The 22774-nt window shown below is 59.1% G+C and overlaps 9 protein-coding genes across 9 annotated transcripts; all 9 read left to right on the forward strand.

The window, feature by feature from the left end:
- Positions 1–1630: 1630 nt before the first annotated feature.
- LBRM_04_0110 (DNA topoisomerase type IB small subunit) lies at positions 1631–2440 on the forward strand (the record flags this gene model as incomplete). Its single annotated transcript, XM_001561646.1, has 1 exon — positions 1631–2440. The coding sequence occupies one exon, from the start codon at positions 1631–1633 to the stop codon at positions 2438–2440; it is 810 nt and encodes a 269-aa protein (XP_001561696.1).
- A 964-nt stretch (positions 2441–3404) lies between these two features.
- LBRM_04_0120 (conserved hypothetical protein) lies at positions 3405–4139 on the forward strand (the record flags this gene model as incomplete). The annotated part of the gene is made up of 1 exon (XM_001561647.1): positions 3405–4139. One exon carries the CDS (start codon positions 3405–3407, stop codon positions 4137–4139), a length of 735 nt encoding a protein of 244 aa, XP_001561697.1.
- A 727-nt stretch (positions 4140–4866) lies between these two features.
- On the forward strand, positions 4867–5331 carry LBRM_04_0130 (conserved hypothetical protein; the record flags this gene model as incomplete). Its single annotated transcript, XM_001561648.1, has 1 exon — positions 4867–5331. The coding sequence occupies one exon, from the start codon at positions 4867–4869 to the stop codon at positions 5329–5331; it is 465 nt and encodes a 154-aa protein (XP_001561698.1).
- Positions 5332–6630: 1299 nt separating this feature from the next.
- LBRM_04_0140 (conserved hypothetical protein) lies at positions 6631–12042 on the forward strand (the record flags this gene model as incomplete). Its single annotated transcript, XM_001561649.1, has 1 exon — positions 6631–12042. The coding sequence occupies one exon, from the start codon at positions 6631–6633 to the stop codon at positions 12040–12042; it is 5412 nt and encodes a 1803-aa protein (XP_001561699.1).
- A 1054-nt stretch (positions 12043–13096) lies between these two features.
- LBRM_04_0150 (conserved hypothetical protein) lies at positions 13097–14887 on the forward strand (the record flags this gene model as incomplete). Its single annotated transcript, XM_001561650.1, has 1 exon — positions 13097–14887. One exon carries the CDS (start codon positions 13097–13099, stop codon positions 14885–14887), a length of 1791 nt encoding a protein of 596 aa, XP_001561700.1.
- A 1174-nt stretch (positions 14888–16061) lies between these two features.
- LBRM_04_0160 (conserved hypothetical protein) lies at positions 16062–17099 on the forward strand (the record flags this gene model as incomplete). The annotated part of the gene is made up of 1 exon (XM_001561651.1): positions 16062–17099. One exon carries the CDS (start codon positions 16062–16064, stop codon positions 17097–17099), a length of 1038 nt encoding a protein of 345 aa, XP_001561701.1.
- Positions 17100–17781: 682 nt separating this feature from the next.
- LBRM_04_0170 (putative exosome complex exonuclease RRP40) lies at positions 17782–18684 on the forward strand (the record flags this gene model as incomplete). Its single annotated transcript, XM_001561652.1, has 1 exon — positions 17782–18684. The coding sequence occupies one exon, from the start codon at positions 17782–17784 to the stop codon at positions 18682–18684; it is 903 nt and encodes a 300-aa protein (XP_001561702.1).
- Positions 18685–19584: 900 nt separating this feature from the next.
- On the forward strand, positions 19585–20061 carry LBRM_04_0180 (conserved hypothetical protein; the record flags this gene model as incomplete). The annotated part of the gene is made up of 1 exon (XM_001561653.1): positions 19585–20061. One exon carries the CDS (start codon positions 19585–19587, stop codon positions 20059–20061), a length of 477 nt encoding a protein of 158 aa, XP_001561703.1.
- Positions 20062–21090: 1029 nt separating this feature from the next.
- On the forward strand, positions 21091–22497 carry LBRM_04_0190 (conserved hypothetical protein; the record flags this gene model as incomplete). Its single annotated transcript, XM_001561654.1, has 1 exon — positions 21091–22497. The coding sequence occupies one exon, from the start codon at positions 21091–21093 to the stop codon at positions 22495–22497; it is 1407 nt and encodes a 468-aa protein (XP_001561704.1).
- Positions 22498–22774: the final 277 nt, after the last annotated feature.

Here is a 22774-nt window from a genome sequence, read left to right on the forward strand (position 1 = left end):
ACTATAGAGCACAATTGTCGCATTTATCGATGACGTGCGTACCGTTCACCTCCTTTTTGCTCACCCCCCCCCTACTCACCCTCCTCTCTCTCGTCGCATGGCCGCTGCCTCTGCTGTCTTCGCGTTCACTCGTGCCCTGCGACCCCAAATTATCTGCCCTCCCCTCTCTCTGCATCTCCCCTCTTCGCCTTCTTGGACGAGCTCATACACAACCAAAACGAAATTCCCCCTGTACTTCTCCTCTCACCTCGTGTGTGCGTGCGTGTGTATTTGCTTGTGTACCTTTTCATTTTTATCCCCTTTTACCTTCAGGTGCCCTGCTCGCTCCTCGCGGTGCGTGGGACAGCCAAGCGGGACGATGGAGAGAGAGGGTCAAAAGAAAAGACGGAAACGCAGATGCCTGGAGCACCTCTGGGTGTTCTGTGGCTCATGGTACGAAGTCTTTTGCGTCTCTATTTTACTTTAGCCTAACGCTCTTCCAACGTTCGCGTCTCACCTTGGCTTTTCCTTGAGAGTCCTCTCATGTTCCTCTCCGTAGCCTAGTATACTTGCATAAACCGCGGGACGTGGCGCTATCTGTGTCAGTGGTGGTACTACAAAAATGTGTTTTAAAGGTGTGGCTTATTGCAGTCCATGGGGCAGTGGGTGAAAGGGAAAGCGTACACCCGACGCCATCTCCAGTGTATGTGCGCCCGATCCCCTCATGCCTAACTCATCTCTCAGAGGAAGGAGTGCCGTATTTCACAACACAGTGACACACACGCATACACGCATGTGTCACACGACACCGCCTGCTCTCCGGAGCATCCTTACCTTTCCTGGATTAATTGCAGCTTCGACGTATGTGCGAGTAGAACACGTGTGTGGTATTTAATCATGTGAGGGGGAAAACTCATCTTACAGCGAATACACCCCGGCTACGGCATAGAGCACGATAAAGGCGCTTCGGCTCGCAGTGGAAACTCATGTGCGTGCACGTGCGCTGCTAGAGCTCTGGGGTGGGAGACCTGAATGGTAAGACGGTGGGGCCAACAGCTTTTCTCTTCTTTCATGACCTCTGTACTGTTCTTTAGGTTTTGTGTGATGAGCGCCTGTGGTGATGCAAGCATACCAGTTGAAGAGCACCCGCGGTACTTTGCAAAGTGGAGAAGATTGGTGTTTTTGTATGTGCTCGCCCTGACGCCGGCGAAAAGAGGTGTCGGCGTGTGGCACCTGAGGCACCTGACAAAGAAACGCTGTATCTCGTGTACCGTACTCCATTGTTGTCGCGCGGCTCCTCCCCCCTTCTTTTTGTGGCGACGTGGGAAGGGTGGGTGGGGTGGGGTGAGATGCTTGTGCAATATGGTCACTGATATTGCCGCCCTCTTTCCCTACCTCTCGCTCCCTTGACGTGCGTCGACGTGTCTTTATCTGCGTACCGACACACATGCAGTTACTCTGTCCATCATCGCTGCCTCTCCTCCTTCACTGCCGGACCACGACATGGTGGCTTGATCACTATCGATAAGGTAGAGTTTCCCTCCGCATACCCCTTTTTCAATCGCTCAAAGAGGTCAACCACAACATCACCCCTCTCTCACACTTCCTGGTACTTAATAGGTAATTCTGAGGGATATCGTATTAGTGTGCCATGCAGCCTACTCAAAGTCCTCCGGTGGCCCCGCCGTCGGTGCCGGCCGCAGCGCCCAAGAAGACCCCGATTGATATGTCTTCGCTAAAGCTCAAGATGTCACCCAGCGTTCGAGCGACCCTGGCTGCGGCTGGTGTGCTTGGTCAGCGCCCTCGGCTGATTGAAGCAACCGACGAGGATGCGCTGCTTAAGCTGAAGCCGATGAAGACAATGGTGTCCCCCGTCAAGATAGCTGTGGCGCCGGCTGCGACAATGGCTCCGCCGCCGAAGGTGCGCCGCGTTGAGCGCAGCTCCAGTTCGTCGTCCTCATCCTCGTCGTCGTCTGGTAGCTCATCCTCGTCCTCCGATGACGACTCCAGCAGCGAAGACAGCTCCGACTCGAACTCTTCGTCCTACTCGTCCTACGATCGCTCTTCGTTGTCGAGTGAGTCAGGGGTGTCGAAGAAGGAGGAATCACTCTTCGACATCGCCCAATCTCAAGGCCTAGTGAACAAGGAGATTCTGATGCAGGAAGAGGAGGTAATCCCCACACTGGTGCCTCCGCGTCCTCCGGTGGTGCGATCCTTCCCCAGTGACATCGGCAAGGCTCTGGTGCGCTACCGGGAACGACTCAACCGCGAGGAGAACGTTATCCGCATCAAGGATGACAACAAGGCTGTGTCGCTCGGCACGAGCAAAATCAACTACATTGACCCCCGCATCGTGTGCTCGTGGGCGAAGGCGCAAGATGTGCCGATCAGCAAAGTCTTCTCTGCCACCATCCTGAAGAAGTTTCCGTGGGCGATGAGCGCCGAGAACTTCGATTTTTGAACGAGATGGGCATGACCAGCCGCCCTCCCGCGCTCTCCCGCGCTCACACACACACACACACACACTCGCCTGCTCTCTCCGCGCTGTCGTACTTTTTCCTTCTTCCGCTTTTGCGGTGGAAGTGCGGCATACAAGACGGAGAGAGCGAACGTGACGTGTGGGAACGGACCGTGGGGGGAACGGGGTGCGGTGATGCTGTCATCCTTTGTGAAAATACTCTGTAGAGCACGTGTGTGCGTAGAACGAGGTCTGAGCAGCGAGTGGTGGTGCAGCGAACTGAAAAGCGCCTTCAGTCCCCTTTGTTGGAAGTGACGGCGGCGACGGAGGATGGGGAAGGAACTGAGACAGCGCACAATGCGCAATGATGTAGGCACACGTTTGTTGGAGGGCGCTCACTGGGCTCCCTTCTAAGAGAGTGCCTGCTTTACTGTATTCCCTTTGCATGATCCCCACTCGAGTCTTCCTTCTCGTTCGCTTTAGCTCTCCCTCTGAGAAGGACGATGATGCTTGCATCCTCATCGCGGCGAAGGAACGAGAAAGGCGCGGACTGCATTAGCGAATGTGCGGTAACGCTGTTACGTTGAAATGAAAAGGAAGCCTCGCATTGGTGAAACTGGCAAAGGGTAAAATTGGCCGTAGAGGGGAATCACGTGTAACCCAGCCGTGAAAAATGCACTGTTGCCGTCCTACAGGAATGCACTCGTCAGCACACCGGCCGTCGGCCATTCCTGTGTCGCTGCTGCCTGTCTCTGTACCTGTATCTGTCCGGGTAGAACGCAAAGAAATGCACTCGGCGAGACGGTTGACGACCCGCGCATTGTGCGTCCGTCTCCCTGTTGGCCGTGTCGTCTAAGACTCGTCGGCCAGTCCTTCAGCCCCTCTACTTGACAAACTCACCCACAAACAAGAAAAAGAAGAAAAACGTGCACCCTGAGAGCAACGCGTGACGGACGTCGAAGTCACGATGAAGCCGGCTAGAAACGCAGAGTACAGCAAACAGGAGTACTGGGACCGGCGTTACATGGAGGAGGAGCACTATGATTGGTTCCCCTCAGTGTATCCCATGTGTGTCGCAGCATCCTTTGAGGCCGTTGAGGCTGTCTATCGTGTGCAGCACGGCACAAGGGCATTCGACGGCACGCTCAAGGTGTTGCACCTTGGTACTGGTAACTCCACCCTCTGCGCCGACATTCGCGCCGCTTACGAGGCAAAATATCCGACGGAAGATTCAAGGCCCTACCGACTCGTCCAGGTGGCCACTGACTACTCCGCTGTTGTCATCGATCACATGAAGGCCAAGTACAGTTCAGCTCATCCGCTGGTAGACGTACACTGGGAGGTGGCTGATGTCCGAGATCTCAGTCGTGTGCGAGAACAGTTTGGTCCTTTCTTCGACGTGGTGCTGGACAAGGGCACCATGGACGCGCTACAGGCCGACAAAGCAAATGAGAGTATGGAGGACAACATTGAACGGATGCTCTGTGAGGTGAACAAATGCGTTGAGGGCGCAATTGGGACCCGCGTGTATCGCGTGTTTGTGCAGATCACGTGGGAAATTCCCTACTTGCGCCTCCACTACACCACAAAGAATCCCACGCACACCTTTGCCTGGGGAGCCAATGCCACCTACCGTTTTCTAGGTGAAAGTGACATGTACAGAGTGTACATGTACGAGGTATCCCCGCCCTCCTCCGAGTAGGTCCACAAGGGAAGAAGGGCGACAGCAAAGTGTGGCGCGAGGCGCGACTCCCGTCACCGCAAATCGCGCTCCGTATTCTCTTACGCTCTTCCCTTGTCGGCATCTGCCACTGACACCGCGCATCGTACTACCCTCAAGGCACTCCTCCAATCAGCAACAGTGGAAGAACCAGAGATACAGCACGCGGCACACTGCCCTGACAACTCCAATCCTTCAATACACATGCGGGGAGGGAGGACTGGGGACACACACGCACGTTGACAAGCACTGGAAGAGTGTCGAACTGGGAGAGAGCCGGAGAGACTCGCAGTGTTGGCTGCTCGGTGTACGAGTCATGACGTATGGCCACAAAAGCACGTTCGTCCAGGCCCACGGGGGGGAGAGAGAAAAAAAAAAAAAACAAAAGGATGAAGTGAAAAGGCGCTTTTGCCGCTCTCCTCTGTTATTCTAGAATAACAGTTGAGTGCCTTGAGGGGTTCATGTTGCTAAGCACGTGTACGGGTGCTCTGCGCGCTCGGCATTGTAGGAGGGGCAGGAAAAGTTTCACTGTAGTGTCCCCACCCCTTTCCCCATCTTTCACACTCCACCATGCCACCACAATAACTACTGTGGTGTCATGGTCTTTGTTGCTGCGTGTGTCTTTCTCCACTTCCTTCTCTCCCTACACACCCTCTTCCCATCAGACACCCCCCCCCTCCAATCCTCCTAAGCACTCTTCTCGCAAGCCATGCGGCGTTGCCTGGCCCCAGCTGGTGCGCGTGTGACGTCTCGGAGGAGTTCTACGACTGTATCACGTCCCGTTGACTACAACCTCAGGCACTGCTCACTTTGGACGGAGAACGGCGCGAATAATACGGCATCGGCGACATCAACCACCGCACCGGTCGCTCCGACCTCGGAGGACTACCGCGCCTTGCTGCTGGACCTCTTACTGTACCGTCGCGAGACGTTGGCTCCAGTCGTAGAAGCTCTACGCCGCGAGAGGGACGAGGTCGAGAAAAAGATGCAGCAGCTTGACACGCACGTTCGCGAGCTCAGCTTCATTCGTGATGAACTCCGGCAACTGTCTGAGGTGATGCTGAATGGCGAGCGCACGCGTTTGCACGACGTCGTCATGGGGCATCGCATCTCATCGGCTGCAGAGAGCTCCAACGCGGCAGAGCGTGAAGGAAGTGAGGAAATTGTACTATAGCGGCAATAAAGCCGCGGCGCGCAGGCGGAAGGAAAATTCAAAAGTAACAACAGCCCGACCACACACTAGACGAGCATTTGTGCGCCTGTGCGAAGCAAGGGGCGGTCCGGCAAGTTTTTTGTGTCCTCCTCTTCTACTGAGCCTCTACTTGCTTGGTTGCGATGAAATGATCCCGTGTAGGTGCGCGTGCGTTGGTAAGAGGAGGGAGGAGGAGAGACACCGCTGCGAGCCTAACTGACATGAGCTGTGGCATGCAGCTAAACACCATATGGCTGACCTCTTTCTCAGCATTCGGGTCCAACTCCCTGGCGCGTACTTTTGCATCTCTCTCGCTCTCTGTGTCTCGCTTGTTACTCAACATTGCAACTTCTCAGGATCACTTTTGTATGTCCCCTCCACTGTTCACAGTAGGAGGTATGTGGGCTCTGTGAGGCCGTGTCGGGCACCCCATTCACTGTTCATCTTTCCCCCTGCCACCACGCATGGCACTCTTCTATTGCCACAGAGCAACAGCAACGACCACATTGTTTTAACGCCTGAGTCGTACGGCGCTCCCGCAAGCGACGACCCCAGCGTAAAACGCCTGTGGTTGCCCGTTTTTGTTTGTTTCCCTTTGAACAGGAGGGTGGGCCATATGCGGTCCGTTTTGATCAGCTGTACGTTCGGTAGCCGTTGACTTTCTCTTCTTCCGTTGCGCGGCAAGGGGGGGGGGCTACACTTCAACCCGCACCTTTGTCTGCGTGCAGCTCTCTGTCGTCGCGCCTGCGTCTTTACACGCACCTATCCCCACTGAAGACGACCGGGCGCTGCGGCCAGTTTGCAACTCCGCGATTGGGTCGGCGCGCCTCTCTGCTACATCGCAACTAAGCTCACAATAACTGTAGATACTTTTCCTAAGGGTGCACGTCACAGCCACACAGTACCACCACCATCAGGCAGAAGTGAGACATTCGGTTTGCGTATGGTTGTGGCTGTGCGCGCAAACACAGGCTGAGGCATATAAGTACAGCTCGCCTTTAAAGCCGGCGCTGACATCAGTGTACATACACACGCGCGGCGTTGTTTGCCCTGACGTCAAGGACTACCGCTCTCATCTAATTATTCACCGCGCCCATGCCGAGGCCTACTCATGTCGTTGCGTACTCGATGCAGAGACGTGGTCCCATCGGCGCAATGTCGATGAACAGCTTTGCGGTGCAACTCCGCGGGCACGTTGCCAACCCACCTCTCACGACTTCCGTCGGCAGTGCGTTTTCGCACTTTGTCCCTCTCAGGCTCTTCGCTAGTACTGCTACCTTGATGTCATCCCCGGTGACTAGCGCACCGCCTGCACCACCATCTCCAGTTGAGGTGCATCAAGTGATCGCACGCGCAGGACAACGTGGCCAGTGGGAGCGCGCCACTCATCTTTTCTTAGGTGCCCTGCACAGTCACTGCGTGCCTCTTGCCGAAACATATCAGCTGGTTCTTCTGGCTGCACTACGTGGCGGTGGATGGCAGGCTAGCGTGCAACTCACGAAACAAGTGGCAACCAGCACTCTCTCGACAACAGCCCTCTACCACACCGCGGCGGACTTACTGCTCGCCACACCGACTGTTGACGTGTGGACTTCGAGCAAGTCCCTTGATCGGGTAATTCTGGAGGAACTCGTACCGCTCATGCTGGCCGACGCCACGCGGCACGTGGTATGGCGTCCGCGACACCGTGTGGCCGTACTGCAAGCCCTTGGGAAGGCAGAGAGACCCCAGAAGATGTCAGTCTTGTTTCGTCGATGGACAGCGTCAACTTATCTTTACGGTGGAGTTTCACGACTCCGGTGCAGCGAGGAGGAAGGTACTCTGCTTATGGCGGCGTTCGGCGCCACCGGAGATTGGCGCTCTGCGGAAACGCTCCGGGCAAGCCTCTCCCAGGCCTCTGCACCACTTCTTGTCAATTATGTTCGCGCATTCGCCGTGGCGCTGCAGCAAACCGGAGTGTCAAGCCTAGCTGAGCCACAGCAGCTTGTTCCGTGGGAAATGGCGTTAGACATTGCTGCCGCGAGCAAGCAGGATGCGCCGCTGCTGGCAGCTGTAACGGAGCTGTTGAACGCGGCGCGTCATGCCGCAGGCCCCGCCGACGGAGCTCGCTGGTGGTGGGCAGCTAGCACCTCTACACACGCGAAACTGGCAGAGCTGCGCAGGCGTGTTGCAATCTCCACTCGTGCGGCAGCTCAGTTGCTGGTGGAGTATCACGTGACGGCCGTACAGGTTAAGAACTTGCTAGATGCCGTGCGTATCTCTGGAGTCCTGAGCTCAGAGGCGGCAGAGGTTTCTCCGTACTATGTGGAATGGGTGAATGTGGTGCTGGTTCTGAGCCAGTATTGCCCCCATGCGTTGGTGTCCTCTGACGGGTGCGCCGACGGGCTCCTGCTGCTGCTGCCGCATCCTCATCAGCAAGTTCGACAGCAGCGGGATGGCTCGACACTGCATAGCCTCGCTTTGTGGCAATACGTGGTGCAGAGTGTCACCGGCAGAGATCTTACGAACCCTACCAGTGTAGCGAGGCACGTTATCTACACGTCATCGGTGCTGCATTATGTGCGCCACGCTGCCCTGCAACCGGCGCAGCTGACAAAGGCTGAGGGCTCACTAAGTGCCGCGTTGGCGCGGCAGCTGTACCTCATTGACCATCGTCTCACACACGACGCTCTTCTCACCAGTTCCACAGGCAAGCCCGATGCGCTCTCTGTCTTGCTCCGCACCGTCAGCGCGCACATCCATGTGCCGGCGGCAGAGCGCTGCGTCAGGCTGCTGCTGTGCGACGAGGCTTCCAGTGTTGGTGAGCTGGTGGACGGGCTGTTGCTCAGCTTTCTGGGGCCTCTCAACGCTCTGGGGACACCTGGGGAGATGTGCGAAGCTGTGTGCGTTGCCAGCGAGGCTGCTCTACTCTCATCCCCTTTGTGCTACTCCTCCGCCCAGCTTGTGTGCCTCACTGTATGGTACACCTGTCACCAACTGCAGCGTGGTGTTCCTCTGGTTGCGCTGCGGCCTGCGCTTCACCGCACTGCTTCGCTTGTCCAGCAAATTCCACGCTCCGCGGATGCGTTGATGCTGCTGAGCACTCAATTGCAGTGGTGCTGGGGTGCTTCACTGGAGGCACTGCGGTCGCAGGCTGTGCCCATCTTGCTGCGGCGTGAAGAGTGGGGTATCCTTGCTCGGCTGCTCGAGTGCTGCCCTCAACCACTGTCGATGCAGGAGCAGCACATCCTGGCGCGCTGCAAGGGCGGTGCCAAAGTGACTGCGCTGCAGAACCTTGTTACAGCACAATTCGCGAAGCCCGCGTGGGAGTACTGGCAAGGCGAGCTGTGCGGTACCGCTCCGGAATTGCCTCTGCCCACGTCCCTGCACGACAGCCTCGTCTCTCTTCTCTTGGCCCAGGGGCTCGTGACGGAGGCTCACACGGTGTTGGCTGGAAGTGGTGCGTCGATGGCCCGTGTGTCGCGCACAACGTTGTCTCACATCGGGCTGCGCGCCTACAACTATGCGAGACGGTGGCGGCGGCGCCAGAAGGGGCTGCAGCTGGCAGAATTGTGGGACGTGGCCGCACTAGGGGAGGGGGGAGCAGATTTTGACGACAGTGAGGTCCGGAGACGCGAGTTGACGATGGTCCTTGCACTGTACGCTAGCTTGGCCCTGGAACACACCCAACGAGCGGCGGATGCATTTCAGGTGATTGCAGCTGCAGTCGACTATGTGCTCCAATACGACGAAGCGCATCACCATCGCAGCCCACAACGCCCACTTGACTTCACAACGCTGCACAAGACGGATACGCAGCTTGCGGCGCACCTTCCCGACTACGTGCAATGCACCGCGCCGCGCCTCATCTGCGCTGCACTCGACTTCGGTGATGGGTCATCAAGCCAGCCTGCAATGGACAACGCCTGCTCAGAAGTTGACGGCGGTGCCGTTTCAGAGGCGGTGCGTACCGTGGAGTTTCTGCTCCCCCTCACCTCAACGAGCGAAGCGGCGGTGGTGGCGTGGTCAGAGACGGTGGCACAGCTCTACACGGCGGCCGCCGCCGGTGCGACACATGCCATGTCAGCAGTTGCAGCGTTGGGGCAACGGCTGCTATGTCAGGCAGCGGGGCAAAAGGTCGCAGTGGCGCCGTCATTTCTGCGTCTCGTGCTTGCGACAGGGCCGCTCTCCACCACCCTCCTTGCAGCAGCTCGACAGTGTCTCCTCCTGATACGTGACAAGACTCCCACCGACCCTTGCCGTGCAGATGTCGCCACTACTGCCATGCAGGTGGCGCTTTTGCTCGCCGACTCTGGCAAGCACTCTGAGGCACTGGAGTGGGTAGAGAAATTTGAGCTATGGGCAAGGGGCGAGGCAGCGGCGAAGGGGGAAACAGTGCCGGACCCGCAGACGGTGATGGATTCGGCAACGCAGCTGTCGTGGCTGCAGGTCGCCCACAGAACGGCACAGCAGCGCGCTGATCAGCGCGCTGCCCTCTGTCAACGTCGCCGCGAGGCGCAGACTGCTGTCAGCAGAGTCAGTGTGATGCTGGAGCTCTACTCACGGGATGCTCTCAATCGTCTTATCGATTGTGATGCGTGGGAGGAGGCACTGGACGCTTTCCTATACGTGGTGGCCACTCCACCTGACGTAGAAAGCCTCCTCTCTGAAGGTTCAATGGAGCTGATGTTACTCCGCGACGCATACCTCTCCGCGGATGTGCTGAACTGCGTCTTGCTATGTGTAGCCCGTTCTGCACCGTGGAGAACCACAGTGCAGGCGTGGATGCTGCTCATCAGTCAAGTCCCTCTTCTCCCCTGGAGAAATTGCGCTGCTGCTATAACCCCAAGCATACACGAGCTGCTGAGTGCGATGACGCGTGAAAATGCGCTGCCCCACGAGGTCGGCGCCGTCGTGGAGTGGATGGTGGCGCAACTGAATTTGCCTACGTCTGCAACTTCTGTTCTTTGCTCATTCTTCGCTGACTGCGTCGGCGCCTCATCGTCGACTGGTGCTGGATGCGCGTGGACAGCGGCAGAGGCGCAGCTGTGCGCCGAGATAATTGCACAGCTGCGACGACTGTGTAGCGAGCAACGCGTGCAGGAGGCTGGGCGCGCTATTTCGGAGGCTCAAGAGGTCCTTTTCCCACCCCCCATTCACACCCTGGCGCCCCATAGCGAGGAGGCCACGGCGCTGTCGGTGGCTCCTTTGGCAGGATCGTGGCTGCCCCCAGGTCGCCCCCCGCTGTCGGCGGAGGAGGTCGACACACTGGCTGTTGTGGCCCCGCTGCTGCTCCTCTCCTCAACGCCGCAGCTAGAGTCTCTCGCACGGCAACATCTGGGCGGCGTGTTTCAGGCACATGAACTTAAGGCTCTTCTCCACCTTTACCGCGAAGAGCTCCTCCAGCGTATCGCCGCCGCGCGTGAGCCTGACGCGTCGATCGTTCAGTACCTCGCGCAAAATGCTACCTTGCGCGTGCTTCTCTCTCAAGGCGCGGAGGTGAGGCAAGCACAACACCCCGAGCTGCGCACTCGCAACAGAGCTGCGGCGGCATGGATGGTGCAGCACGTCTTTGACGGCTTCTTGCCACTGAGCACAGCAGAGGAGCTCTGGAGAGCGTGCGAAGAGCCTGCGGCGCGACTGGCAGAGTGTCGGTGGTCCGCTGTAGCAGAGGCAGAGCTGTGCGAGTTGTTGTTGCAGCACCACGGCAGGCCCCCGACGAAGCTGAGCACCGCACCACACTTGACACGGCAAGCCATCGCCCACTACTGGAGCTGCTTCCACCGCGTTCTTCTGCCGGATATGCATTTTGATCCGCTGGAGCTGTGCTGCCTCGCCTCCTACGCTCCAGCTCTTACCGAGGCGCGGGCACTGTGCCCGGACATAACGAAGCCGGCCTACGCCGCCGCCGTTGCCGAGCTCGCCAGTCATGCATACAAGTCGCACTTCTGCCCCAGCCGCGTACCTGCCGAGGACACCCTCGCCTACACACGTCGCCCTCACTGCCCAGCCGCAATCGCAGCAGTCATGACACGCGCTTTCAAGAAACTCAAGGTGCTGCACGCACAGCTCTCCAAGGTCAGCAGCGCGGCGGCGTGCGGCTATTGTTTCCCGTTTCAGTGGGACACCAGGCCCGCCGCTGCTGTGCAGTCGCCACCGGAGCTGGATCGGCAGAACCTTGCCACTGCCGCTCGGCGCATTGCCCATGGTGCGACGCCTGCAACGGAGGTGGCCCCCGTTCGCGCGTCCCACGCATGCATTACATCACCGTTGCTGCGCCAATGGACGCAGTGGGCGACGAGGATGGCGTACGCCGCCTCGCCAAAGTCATTACCGCAGGCGGCTTCACTGCTACTTGTGGAGTGGACGAAGGAAGCGCTTCAGCCGGGCTCCGGCCACCGTCGTGCAGATCAAGCTCGCAGTGAAGCCCTTAAAGCCGCCGGCGGTGATAATGGGGTGCGTGTGTTGTGGCAGGAGGTGGCACGAGCAGGGAAGCGCGAACTGCAGCAACGCCGGTGCCGTGACCTTAGTGTGGTGTGGCGACTCCTCACCAGTGCAGAGGTGTGGCGCATCATGGACGCTGGGCACGTGGTGGTGCTGCGCAAACTTGTGTGTCCCTCCAACGCCAAAGTCACAGCACTGCCCCCCAAGCACGATGCGGCCAGATACGACACGAAGAAGCCGCAGCGAAAGGAAAAGGGGGGCGGTGCGTAGTCCCCTCTTGTCCCTCGCATCGGCATGACGGTGTGGGAGAAAGAGGGAAGTATAGTACGCAGAGGTGCCACTCTGGGCGTGGTGTCTCAGGGCCCAGAATCCCCACTCTGTGTAGGTTAGGAGTCAGACAGCCCCCCTATCCCTGCCATTCCCGAACCACTTCTGGCGGTGACAGCGCCCAGCGCCCACAGCGTGCGGAGGGCGGAGGGGTTCAAAGCGATGTCGGTGGTCCATCCCAGGGTGGGGGGCGTCGCATGCGAGGGTCAGCGTGGCTCTGGCGCGTCCCACCCAACCGCCACTGCCTACTGGTGTGGGAGGCCTGCGCCACGCCGCGGGATGTGTCGGGTGGCAACCGGCGCAATGAGCGCGGCGATGGGGCGACCGGGGAAGCAGGGGGCGGGGGGGGAGTTGTGGCAGAGCCCGTGCCCGTGTCGCTGAGTGGATGCGCTGCCGCCACGCGCGTGTCTGGCATTGCTTTGCGCCACGCGACGGCCCTGTGGAAGACCAGGGTGCGGTGGAGTCGAATGGGTGTTCGATGGCACAGAGTGGGCACGTCAGGTGAAGAAGAAAGCAATGCAAAGGGGGGGGCAAGTGTTCTGAGAGCGAAGTGCTCTACCCGCAGACATGCACACGCGCTAACGTCAGTATCCTCCATCGCATACATTCATGCACGGGATATGCACGGCACACCTTTGCTCTCTTATAAGCCCTTACGTTTTGTGTGGCAGTCTCGTTCACGTCCTCTGAAGAAGAATGACAAGCCCAAGTTCAGTATGGTGTATCTGAGGTGCTTTGGGAAGAACCGCCGTCGTGCTCCGCCGGCGCTTCCCCTTCCGCACACCCCCTCCCTCCACCTCTACCCTCTTCATATTGATTTTTCTCTCCACCTTCACATCCGAATGAAAGAGAGACAGCGCAACTGTACTGCGTCCCCCTCCCCCTCCCCCCCACACACACACACACCAACCACACACACCAACCCCCAACTCCAGTCGCTGTTTTCAGTGGTGCTCTGTTCTGCATAAAGCACAGTCGTTGGACAGAAGGCAAGGCCATGGTCGGCAATTACCCTTCGTGCACCTCACATTGCCCCCCATGTGTGCGGTGGCAGCGGTGGGTGCTGCTCGTGTTGGCATGGGCAGTAACTGCGGTCTTGCTAGGCAACTGCACGCTTGCCTGGCCACAGTTTCTTTACATGCAGCGCCGCGTGGAGTTGCCTGCGGCGCCGCATGCCGATACAGATGACACGCACGCGAGTATACCGCCTCGTTTGTTCCCGGGCACAGAAGAGCGTGGAGAACAAGCCCGCATGCTCTGGGAGGAGGTCGAGGCGAAAGGGCGGCTGAGTCCGTGCTGGAAGCGTTCTTTGCAGCTCCTGCAAGCCAAGTGCGCTGAGGTGCGGAGCGAGGACACAATGCGCAGCCGACTGGGACTATTTATGGCCACGTGCGACGCGAATAGCGACGGACGTACCCACCCGAGCTTTCACTGTGCCTCTACTGCTACGCTGCCATCGGAGCTATCGACTCGTGCGGTGCGCCAGTGTGTCCAAGGGCTGTCCGACAGCGCCTATGCAGCCTTCCTGCAGTACCGCCTTCACGCCGACGTGCTGTGCGCCTACTTGGAGGAGGAATTGTACCAGCAGCGCACTGAAGCCGCGGTGGCTGCAATGCATCTGCAGATGCAGCGCAGTTCACACATGCTGACTGCGCTGCAGCACTCTGGTGCGGAGGTGGTGGCTCTCATGAAGGACTCGCAAACGCTTCAGCAAGAGTCGCGCGAGGCTGCGTCGTCATTGCGTCATCAGCTTGGCCTTCTTCACAACGGCCAGGCAGCGGCACTGCAGGCACTGCAGCAGGCCGCTGGCGACATTTTGCGCACCAGCAGCCACACTGATGCAGCGCTCGGCGAGCTGCACACGCGCGTGCAGGAGGCCGCTGCCGAAGCGCTCGCCTCTGTACAGGCTCTCAGCCAGGAGTCTCTCAAAAGGTTTGCAGAGGTGGAGGCGCAAACGCGCGGTGTGGTGCAGCTCATGCAGCAGGTGGACAGCCTGCACCACTTGCTGACCCGTCAGCGGCTTCCGCGGCATCGTGTGGTTTGGGTGCTCGGATGCATTTTGGGCGTGCTGGTGCTCACGTGCCTCCCGCAGACGGTAGCGGCGCGGCTTCCAGCAACTTTATTCACCATCATCGGGTGTGTTGGCGTGCCGCTGCTGCGGTGGTGGACTGGACAGTCGCGGTGGCTCTTCCTGCATGAAACGGCGTGGGAGTCCCTCTGCTTGTCGTTGGCGGTGGGGCTTGTTGGTCACTGTGCCTACCGCTACACACCACCCAACATCTGGCGGCACCGAAGCCTTGCGCGGGAGGAGGCGATTCGTGTGTGGGATGAGCTACATGTGCTGCAGCAGGCGAAGAAGCACCAGCTTGATGGTACACTGCTGCAAGCCTATGTGCCTCAAATCCCCATTCTGGGTCTTCAGCCACACCCACGTATGCTGCGGAATGAGGCACCTGCGCCATCCCTGAATATCAGCCATGCACAGTTGCCGCTCTCCATCACGGTATCTCCACGCGGCGGCGAGGTGGAAGGGACTCCGACCACAGCCAATGACTCTCACAGCACCGCACCCAGCGAAGGCTCTGTGAATGCACCAGATGAAGTGTCCAGCGCCGCCGGCACACCAAATCGCAGGAGAGGACGCCCCGCCACCACAGGTGACGACGCCGCCCACCGTCACGCCAAGAGCCAGCGAACCGACGCGGCAGACAGGCATCGGTGTGTCGCTGCCCGCACCAAGCGCTCAACGGCACGCAGCACCTCAGGAACGATGCGCAGGAAAGGATGAGCTTCCTTTTTCCCTCCCCGGGTGCGCGTATGTCTGTGTGTGCTCGTGGTGAGTGGGTCTCTGTGTTTCCTTCATTTCTGTTTGTGTGTGGGGGGGAGTGGGGTTGTTCTCCCTTCTCCCCTGCTGCCATTTGCCGGCTGTGGCTCAACTCTCACCCCCCCTCTCAACACGCACACACACAATATCCCTCTCCTCTTCTCTTTCTGTGTAACGTCCGCCCCCCCCCCCTCCTCAGCTCGCTGCTTCTTTGTGCTTTTTCTACTTTCCATGGCGCGGAAAATCGGGTGGAAGGGGGGACGGGGAGGCGCACTTGGCCTGTGCGATACTGCGCGGCGTAGGCCCAGTGGCGCTGCATCCCTCTGCTTCCCCCCTCTCCCCTGCTACCGGGCCTTTGACATACACACACACACACAACGGGGTCGTACGGGCATAATCCCTCTACTCCCCCTTTCGCTATTCATTTATTTCCCTCCCACTCTCGCCTTCCCTCGTCGACTCCCGACTTCTCTTTTTCTGCTCTTTTTGTTGTTCCCTCTCTCCACTCGCGTTTTGTACGGACTCTCGTCCATTGGAAGCAGACGCACACCTCTGCAAGCCAGGAGAACGTGGGTAGGGTTACGCAGGCCCCCCCCTCCTCCTCCTCCTCCCTGTTTCTCGCCTCACACACAAACCGGGCACCATTGCTGCACGTGCAAGTGCAGCTGCCACCCGCAAGACCGGACATATTCCTGGATACCTACCAAGGCGCAATGTGTGATGACTTCCCATGCTCCTCTTCCATTGTGCATCACCATCACCTCCCTTCAAGTTGTTCTTCTCCCTCCCTCGCTGCACCTCTGCGCCGTATTGGTGCTACCTATGCGTAGTGTATTTTGTGTCGTCTGACACCGCGCTGACAAGCGTGCGAGCGCTGCCGTTGTGGCAAAATAAATTCATCTAGCAGGAGACGGTGACGCACACGCACACAAGCACAGGCATTCGTTGCTCACCGCGCGTCCCTTACAACTCGCACTGTCTTTCCTCTTCCCATCGTCTCACATCCCCGTCGGCTTTCGCTCGGCCAGAGAAAAAAAGTGACGTCAATCCACGCCTCAGTGCGAAAGCGACGCGCCTCTGCAGGGCCTTCTTCAGATCACCCTCAAAGCCCGCTCTCCATTGGCCTCCACCCTCCTCAATGTTGACTTGCAGCTTGGAGCAGGCGAATCGCGCTTGGAGCGATGCCCCGCTAGTGTCTGCAGAGGAGTTGAGCGGGTGGGTCTCTGTTGCGGAAGTACTTCTCTTAGAGTGCGCACGTACCGCCCTTGTCGATGTCACGGAGCCATCCGCGCGAGCCCAGCTGGTTATCGAGTACGCCGACTCTCTTGCGGCGCTTGTGCAAACACATGTGGCCGATGTGGCTGCGCTTCAACGTCGCGCTGCCTCCGCAGAGGAAAAGCGGGGTGACGCCCTTGCACGCCAACTTCATGCCGTTGCTCAGGAATGCGAGACGCTGGGCGCCAACCTTGTCTCCGAGTGCACCTCTCGCGCTGCCTTGGAGGAGGAAACGCGTCGCCTGTCAAATGAGTTGCTGTCTACGCAGGAGGAAAGGGAGGCGCTGCAAGCAGAGCGAACAGTCGTCTGGTGCGCCGTGCAGGAGGCGCACGCGGTGGCTGGCGTCACGTGCGCTGCCAAGGCGACGATGGAAGAACATGTCCGCGCATTGTGTGAGTGGGTGAGGTGCGCACAGGCGGAGCTGACCAGCGCCGCTACACTGTTAGAGGCCTCTGCCCCGTTACCACTCGATGTCGCTCCTTATCAGCTGGCATGCACATCGTATCGCCGCATTCTTCCCACTACCCCGATGAATCCGGTTACTGCCTCGCTTTTGCGGGTCAAGGAACAGATCCAGCACATCCGTGAGTCCTCCGGGGCGCAACGGCAGCTGGCGGCGGACATGCATCAACATCGGAGAGACGAAGCGGCAGCACCGCTGACTTGGTCACCGCGAACACGGGCGGCAATAGCGACCATGTTGGCTCCCATGCCTCGCCCGGCACATCGATCGCCGGGCAGGTCTCAGTCCTACACGCCCCCACGCAGCACGAACGTTTCGGCAACGCAGCGGGAGGTGGGCACGTTTGCCTCACCGCCATGGCGCACTCACATGGTAAAGCTACAAGAGGAGCTGAAGGGGCTACGGCGAGAGCTCGGCGCTACGAACTCCTCCCATTGACCCCGTAGAGGGACGACTGCATCTTTGCCTCCGTACGTTTCTACGGAAGTGTACGTGAAAGCCTCACCAGTGCCTCTTCCTGCCTCCCCCCCCCTAAGCGCTCCCTTCAACCACTTGCATTGCTCAGTTGCTGTGGAGGGTGCGGGTAGCGGAAAAGAGAGGAAAAAATATATAGGCCATGCGTGGGTAAGCTGCGAGTCAACTCCTGCACAAACACAAGCGCAACTCTGCAAGCAGAAGACGCACACCAATCGATGTGTAACGTGCGATGTGCTTTACCCGTTCTTTCGCTGCTATGCGACGATACTGCCGTTGCCGCAGATTACGGAGTCGGTGTGAATGAAAAGAGGGAAGGTCACACCGACGAGATTCACCTCTGCGCCTGCGTAACCGTGCCCTACTCCATCCATCGACTACCCCCTCCACCCCATCTCAACTTTGTGGTGCGCCAACTCTGTGCATGTCCGATTGCCTCCTCGCCCCGCCCATTCCTCCCCTGCCCCTTTCCACCCCGTGAGCTTGCACTTTGACCTGCACCTGCATCAGTATAGCCGGACACACGCATAGTTTAAAGGACGCTACGGCAATGTCCACCCTGTCCACTAGCAGCAGCCCTAGTAAGGGGATCACAGTGCTTGCTCCTTTGAAGGGGCATGTGTGCCTTCCGGGAGAACCGGTGCTGATGGCTCAGCCCAGCGCCGTGGTGGCGATCGGTGGTGGTCTTCGGCTGCTTCCCCAGCTCCCGCCCACCACTAACACTGATGACGCATCGCAAGCGCTCACGGACGTCTTCCTTTCGGAGTTCTGTGCACCACTTCAGTGCAGCAGCCATCACCTGCACACACACGTTCCACGGTATATGGTGCCAACACCAGCGAGTAGGCGATACACCCCTCGCGCCGGTGATCCGGTGCTTGCCATTATCGCCCGAAAAGTGAGTCAGCACTATTACTACTGCTACATTGGAAGCTCCGCATTGGCCTACATGGATGCCTTGGCGTTTGACGGCGCCACGAAGGTAAACCGACCGCGGCTGGTGGAAGGCGATGTTGTGTACTGCTACGTGAAGCCTCGTGCGGCATCGAGCTACGTTGATGGCACGCCACGGTCGGTCGCCAGCGGAGTAGTTGACACGGCTGGCGAAGTGGAGACAAGCTGCACAGCAGCAGAGGTCGGGCTTCCACCCAAGGACTGGACATCCGGGGAGGCCGTCTTCGGACCGTTGCACGGGGGACGCGTTCTGCACCTCCCACTGGCGTATGTGCGGCGTCTGCTCATGCCAATGGGCCTCTCCCCAGGCAAGGCATCAGCACAGCAGCAAAAAAGCAATCGCACGGAAGGCGAAATCAGTGGTGGTGAAGAAGTGCCCGCCTCATACCTCCTTCAGCTGCTGGGGCGCCGAGTCCCCTTCGAGGTGGCTGTCGGCCTCAACGGACTCGTGTGGGTCCGGGGGCTCTCTAGTGAGGCTGACGCCATGGCTGCTGCGCGGCGCACTGTTGCCGTAAGCTCGTGCATCTCCGAGGCCCAGTACGACGCCACTCGCGCCGAGATGGAAGCCCGCGTTGAGGCTTACTTTCCTTCGTGACACGAACAGGATGGGGACAGGCGCACACACCGCGTTTACACGTGCGTGTGTGACTTGGGAGCGGAAAGCGGATAATGTCCATCTCATGCCGCCCCTCCGTTCTACCGCCTCTTCGCTCTCGTGCGCGCATTGCCTGGCCAGAGAGGAGGAGATGGTGCTCGACACAACCAACAACCCACGGCCACGAAGGTGCCGGGGTAAGGAGGAAAGTAAGAAGCGGTGGAGTAGGAGGGTGAGAGAAACGGCAGAGGCGGCTTGAAGAGTACTAACTACGCACGAAAAAGAGGAGGAGTCCGCCATGTTTACAGCGCACACCAGCTGCTGCTGCTGCTGCTGCGCTTTGCGTCATGGAGCAGTCGCCCCTCTCCCGCCACGCAGACAGCTGTGCAGGCGGTGTTTTGGCGTATGCTTGTGTGTGTGGGCCGTGGCAAATGGCAAGACGGCGAAAGAGTGGCGGGTTGAGGGGAGGGGCGCACCGTGCCGCTAAGTCTCAACGCTTTCTTCATGAATATTTGCACACCACCACTCCCCCTCTTCACCTTGGCTCTCCACCCTCCACCTTTCTCTCGATTCATTCAATGTTGGGACGCACCGCACGACGAGCCACCTGCCACCCCTCCACAACACGCAGCATCTGCACCGCCACACATATTCGTACACGCGGACACACAAAATTACAAAGAAGGGGGGCGGCAACGACAAGCATAACAACGTCACCTGTGTGCCGAGCCTTCACACGAAATCACCGATCTGCTCCTCCATACATCAAGCGTGTCTCGTCCACATCCCCACCCTCGAGGTACCTTTGCATCCACTCACCCTTCCATACCTCTCCGCGCATCCTCTTCCAAGGCTACACGTCGAACGTAAAGCGCACACACAGTCACTCTCACAAACGCGATGCCGGACTTCAGCCAGTTTATCAAGTACCTCAACGCCAACCTCCACGCACCGACTGGCCAGTACGCCGCCCTGGGCGGCGCCAGCGGAAAGGGCACTGGTGGAGTTAGTGGCGCATCCGAGGCCGTGACACCCGCTTCCCACGGTGATACCTCCGCCTTCATCCGTTCCTGTGACACAACGTGGCGAGTACTGCTGTCTAGCGATGCGGCTGCAAAGGAAAGTGGGGCACGATCCAGCGGCTCATCTGCCACGGCAGCGGCAGCCCACGCACCCCCGCCGCATCCCTCCGTCACTATTGGGCGGATGATGGTGTCCACAGAGGACCGCTGGCGTATTCAGGCGCAGATGCGCCGTGAGGAGGCACGCACTGGGCAGGCTCGGAAGGAGTACAACAAGAAGGTGACGCGCGCCATCAAAGTGACGAAGGGACCGTCTGAGAACGCCTTTCCGCCAGGTCGTGGTCGTCCATTGTAGTGCATGCGGTGAGACCATAACAGGGCAGTGACGTCTGCTGGATCAACGTGGGCGAGCGACTTCCTTCCTCTAACTTGTACGCACAGGTGTAAGCACGCCGACTTGTTGCCGCAGCGCAGTGAGCCTGTGTGTGTGTGTGTGGGGAGGGGGGGGAGTATGCACGTCAGGGGAAGGGGCGACGGCGGTGTGTGCCCAACATACGCCACACACCTCACTGCTGGTGCCTCGCGTGTTAGTAGCGATCTCCCCTCTTTGCCAACTTAGGTGACGTTGTTGTGAATGTACCCACCCTAACCGTCCCTTTCCTTCTCCGCGTAAGAGCGACGGTGGTGGTCCCCGGTGTAAAATGCGTGGGCTTTACCCCAATAGGCAGTAAACGCGAGGAGGTCGTCGCATGCCGCAACGTGGTAGCGTCTGTCTGTCTGTCTGTCTGTGTGGGGGGAGGGGGGGGGACTGGCCTCCACGGCCGGTGTCGTGCACGCGTATTTGACGCAAGAGGCACCAGATTTGCTGTCGGTGTCTCATGGCTTATCGACTCTACCCCCCCCCCTCCCACGCACTGACACGACCGAGCGCAAAGGCATTTGGGGGGCCTCTCTCTGTTTCGCCTGCCCTCTCTCCTCTCACTGTTCTCCTCTTCTAATCCGATGTCTCTGGCTGCCTGCAATGGTGTGTACGTGTGTGTGTGTGCAACGTAGTCACCAAATTTGGTACTCTCCTCTTAGCCAGTGAGGCTGCAACTGTGGTTCTATCTCACTTCACTCTTCGTCCCCCGACGAACCCTTTTCTCATTCAAGAGGCCCGTTTGAGGTACGTGAGGTGTGAGTGTGCGCGGCTATTACCCCTCCCTCTCACCACCACTCTCTCCCTCGCTTTCCTCCTGAGCCGGCGCCTTTGGCGGTGGGTGGGACGTGCGTTGGTGTGCGTTTTTTCGTTGCTTTTTCCTCTTCTCATCTCGCACATACGCTTAGATTCATCCTCGCGCAAGCACAGCCACGTCTTGGGCTCGCTTTGCGCGCATCGATAGCGATGCACCAAAGCAACGAGGGCGCGCAGCCGCTGCCTGGAAGCACGATGACCCCATCGCCGGGTGCATCTCTCGGCGTGAGGGCAGGAGAGGCGGCGGACCACAAAAGCGCTCAGAAAACGGAGGCACTTCCACTCGCCGATCTGCTGATACGCGCCTCGGACGCCATCCGCTCAGAGCGAGGGAGGGCGGACTCAATGGAAAAAGAAAATAATAAACTCCGCGCGCAGCTAGAAGGCGTTCGGTCAGCCTATCAATCGGTGGCAACTCAACGGGCGCAGCGCAGCTCGCAGACGTTGGCAAGCGTGACAACATACAACAAGGCTGTCGAGGACACGCTGTTTGCCTATGTGAGAGACCAACTGATCGGGCCAGACGACAACTACACCTCTGGGAACAACGGCAGGAATTGCACAACTAAGAGCAACAGTAGGACCCGACCGCGACAGAGCCAGTGGAGCTCAAGCGCTGCCACCTCCTCCGTGGCCTCGGTAGCCGCGCGCACTCCGCCACGCGGCTCCATCACGCCCTGGGCACAGCGTTGGACAAAAGGCTGGGATGCTCAGATCACGCCACCTGAACCAGCACCGCAAAGGACAGCCGAGCACAACGCCTCGACAGCAGCCAAAGAGTGTGTACAGCGCGTTTACTCGTCTGCTGCATTGCGGCACCGCGACCTCAAGACAGGCAACGATCATCTGACCTCATCCCTCACTGGTGATGGCAGTTGCAAAGGTCAAGGTAGTGCAGCCTTGGAGGGTTACAACAACGCTGACGAGTCCCCAACGCACTGGATGGCTCGCCGACTTCTCCGAGCACTTGCCCCTCGTCCTACTGACAGTGCTGTGGGCGACATTGTGCACACCATGGTTACTGCCTTGCAACAGGATGTCCAAGCTGAACTCGACAGGCCGCGCGAGTGTAACAACCCTGTTCAACGTCGCCCCCGCGGCTTTGCGCTGGTGCGCCTCCAGCCCTGCGTCTATCGACTCCTCGTTGGTCCTCCTGCCGAAGTGAAGGCAATGGCGCACGCAGCACGGGTTCACAACAGTGGTGCTTGTCCAACAACAGCGCGTCTCCCCTCCGCAGCACCTTACCGAGATCACTTCCTCCTCTACTGCACCAATCAAGGCACCCCGAATGCCTCGCGCACCTGTCACTCCCAAGTCACCAATACCGTCATTCGCCTCACCATTGATACCGGCACCCTTCGCGTCCTTCGAGGAGGAGGACACGTTGACTTCATCGACTACTTAGAACATCACTTACATATTAAACTATACAACGGACAGCGCACCTCTACCCAACACTCTATATCCTCCCCCACACACCGCCGCCTACAGCCCCTACCCCACAAACCTCGCCCCTCCACAGTGCACACCATCCACACAGCAACGCATCTCTTATAAACCCTCCCTCTACAACCCCTAACACCTCCATACCATCCCCACCGACTACACCTCATCCACACCACTCCCTAACAGAATAGTGCAACCACAGCAATGATCCTCCAATACCAGAACACCACGTACCAAAAGCCTTCGGTACCACCGACACCCCCTCGCCGCACGCGCATGCCTCACGTCGCCGCCCGTGCCGCGCGCCTCCCCCACCCCCTCTCTTCGTCCCTCACTTTCCACGCGCCCAATGTGCCGCTCGGCCATCCGTTCCCCACCCCCTCTCTCC

This window comes from Leishmania braziliensis, chromosome 4 (genome assembly GCF_000002845.2).
Source record: "Leishmania braziliensis MHOM/BR/75/M2904 complete genome, chromosome 4".
NCBI classification, from domain to species: domain Eukaryota; phylum Euglenozoa; class Kinetoplastea; order Trypanosomatida; family Trypanosomatidae; genus Leishmania; species Leishmania braziliensis.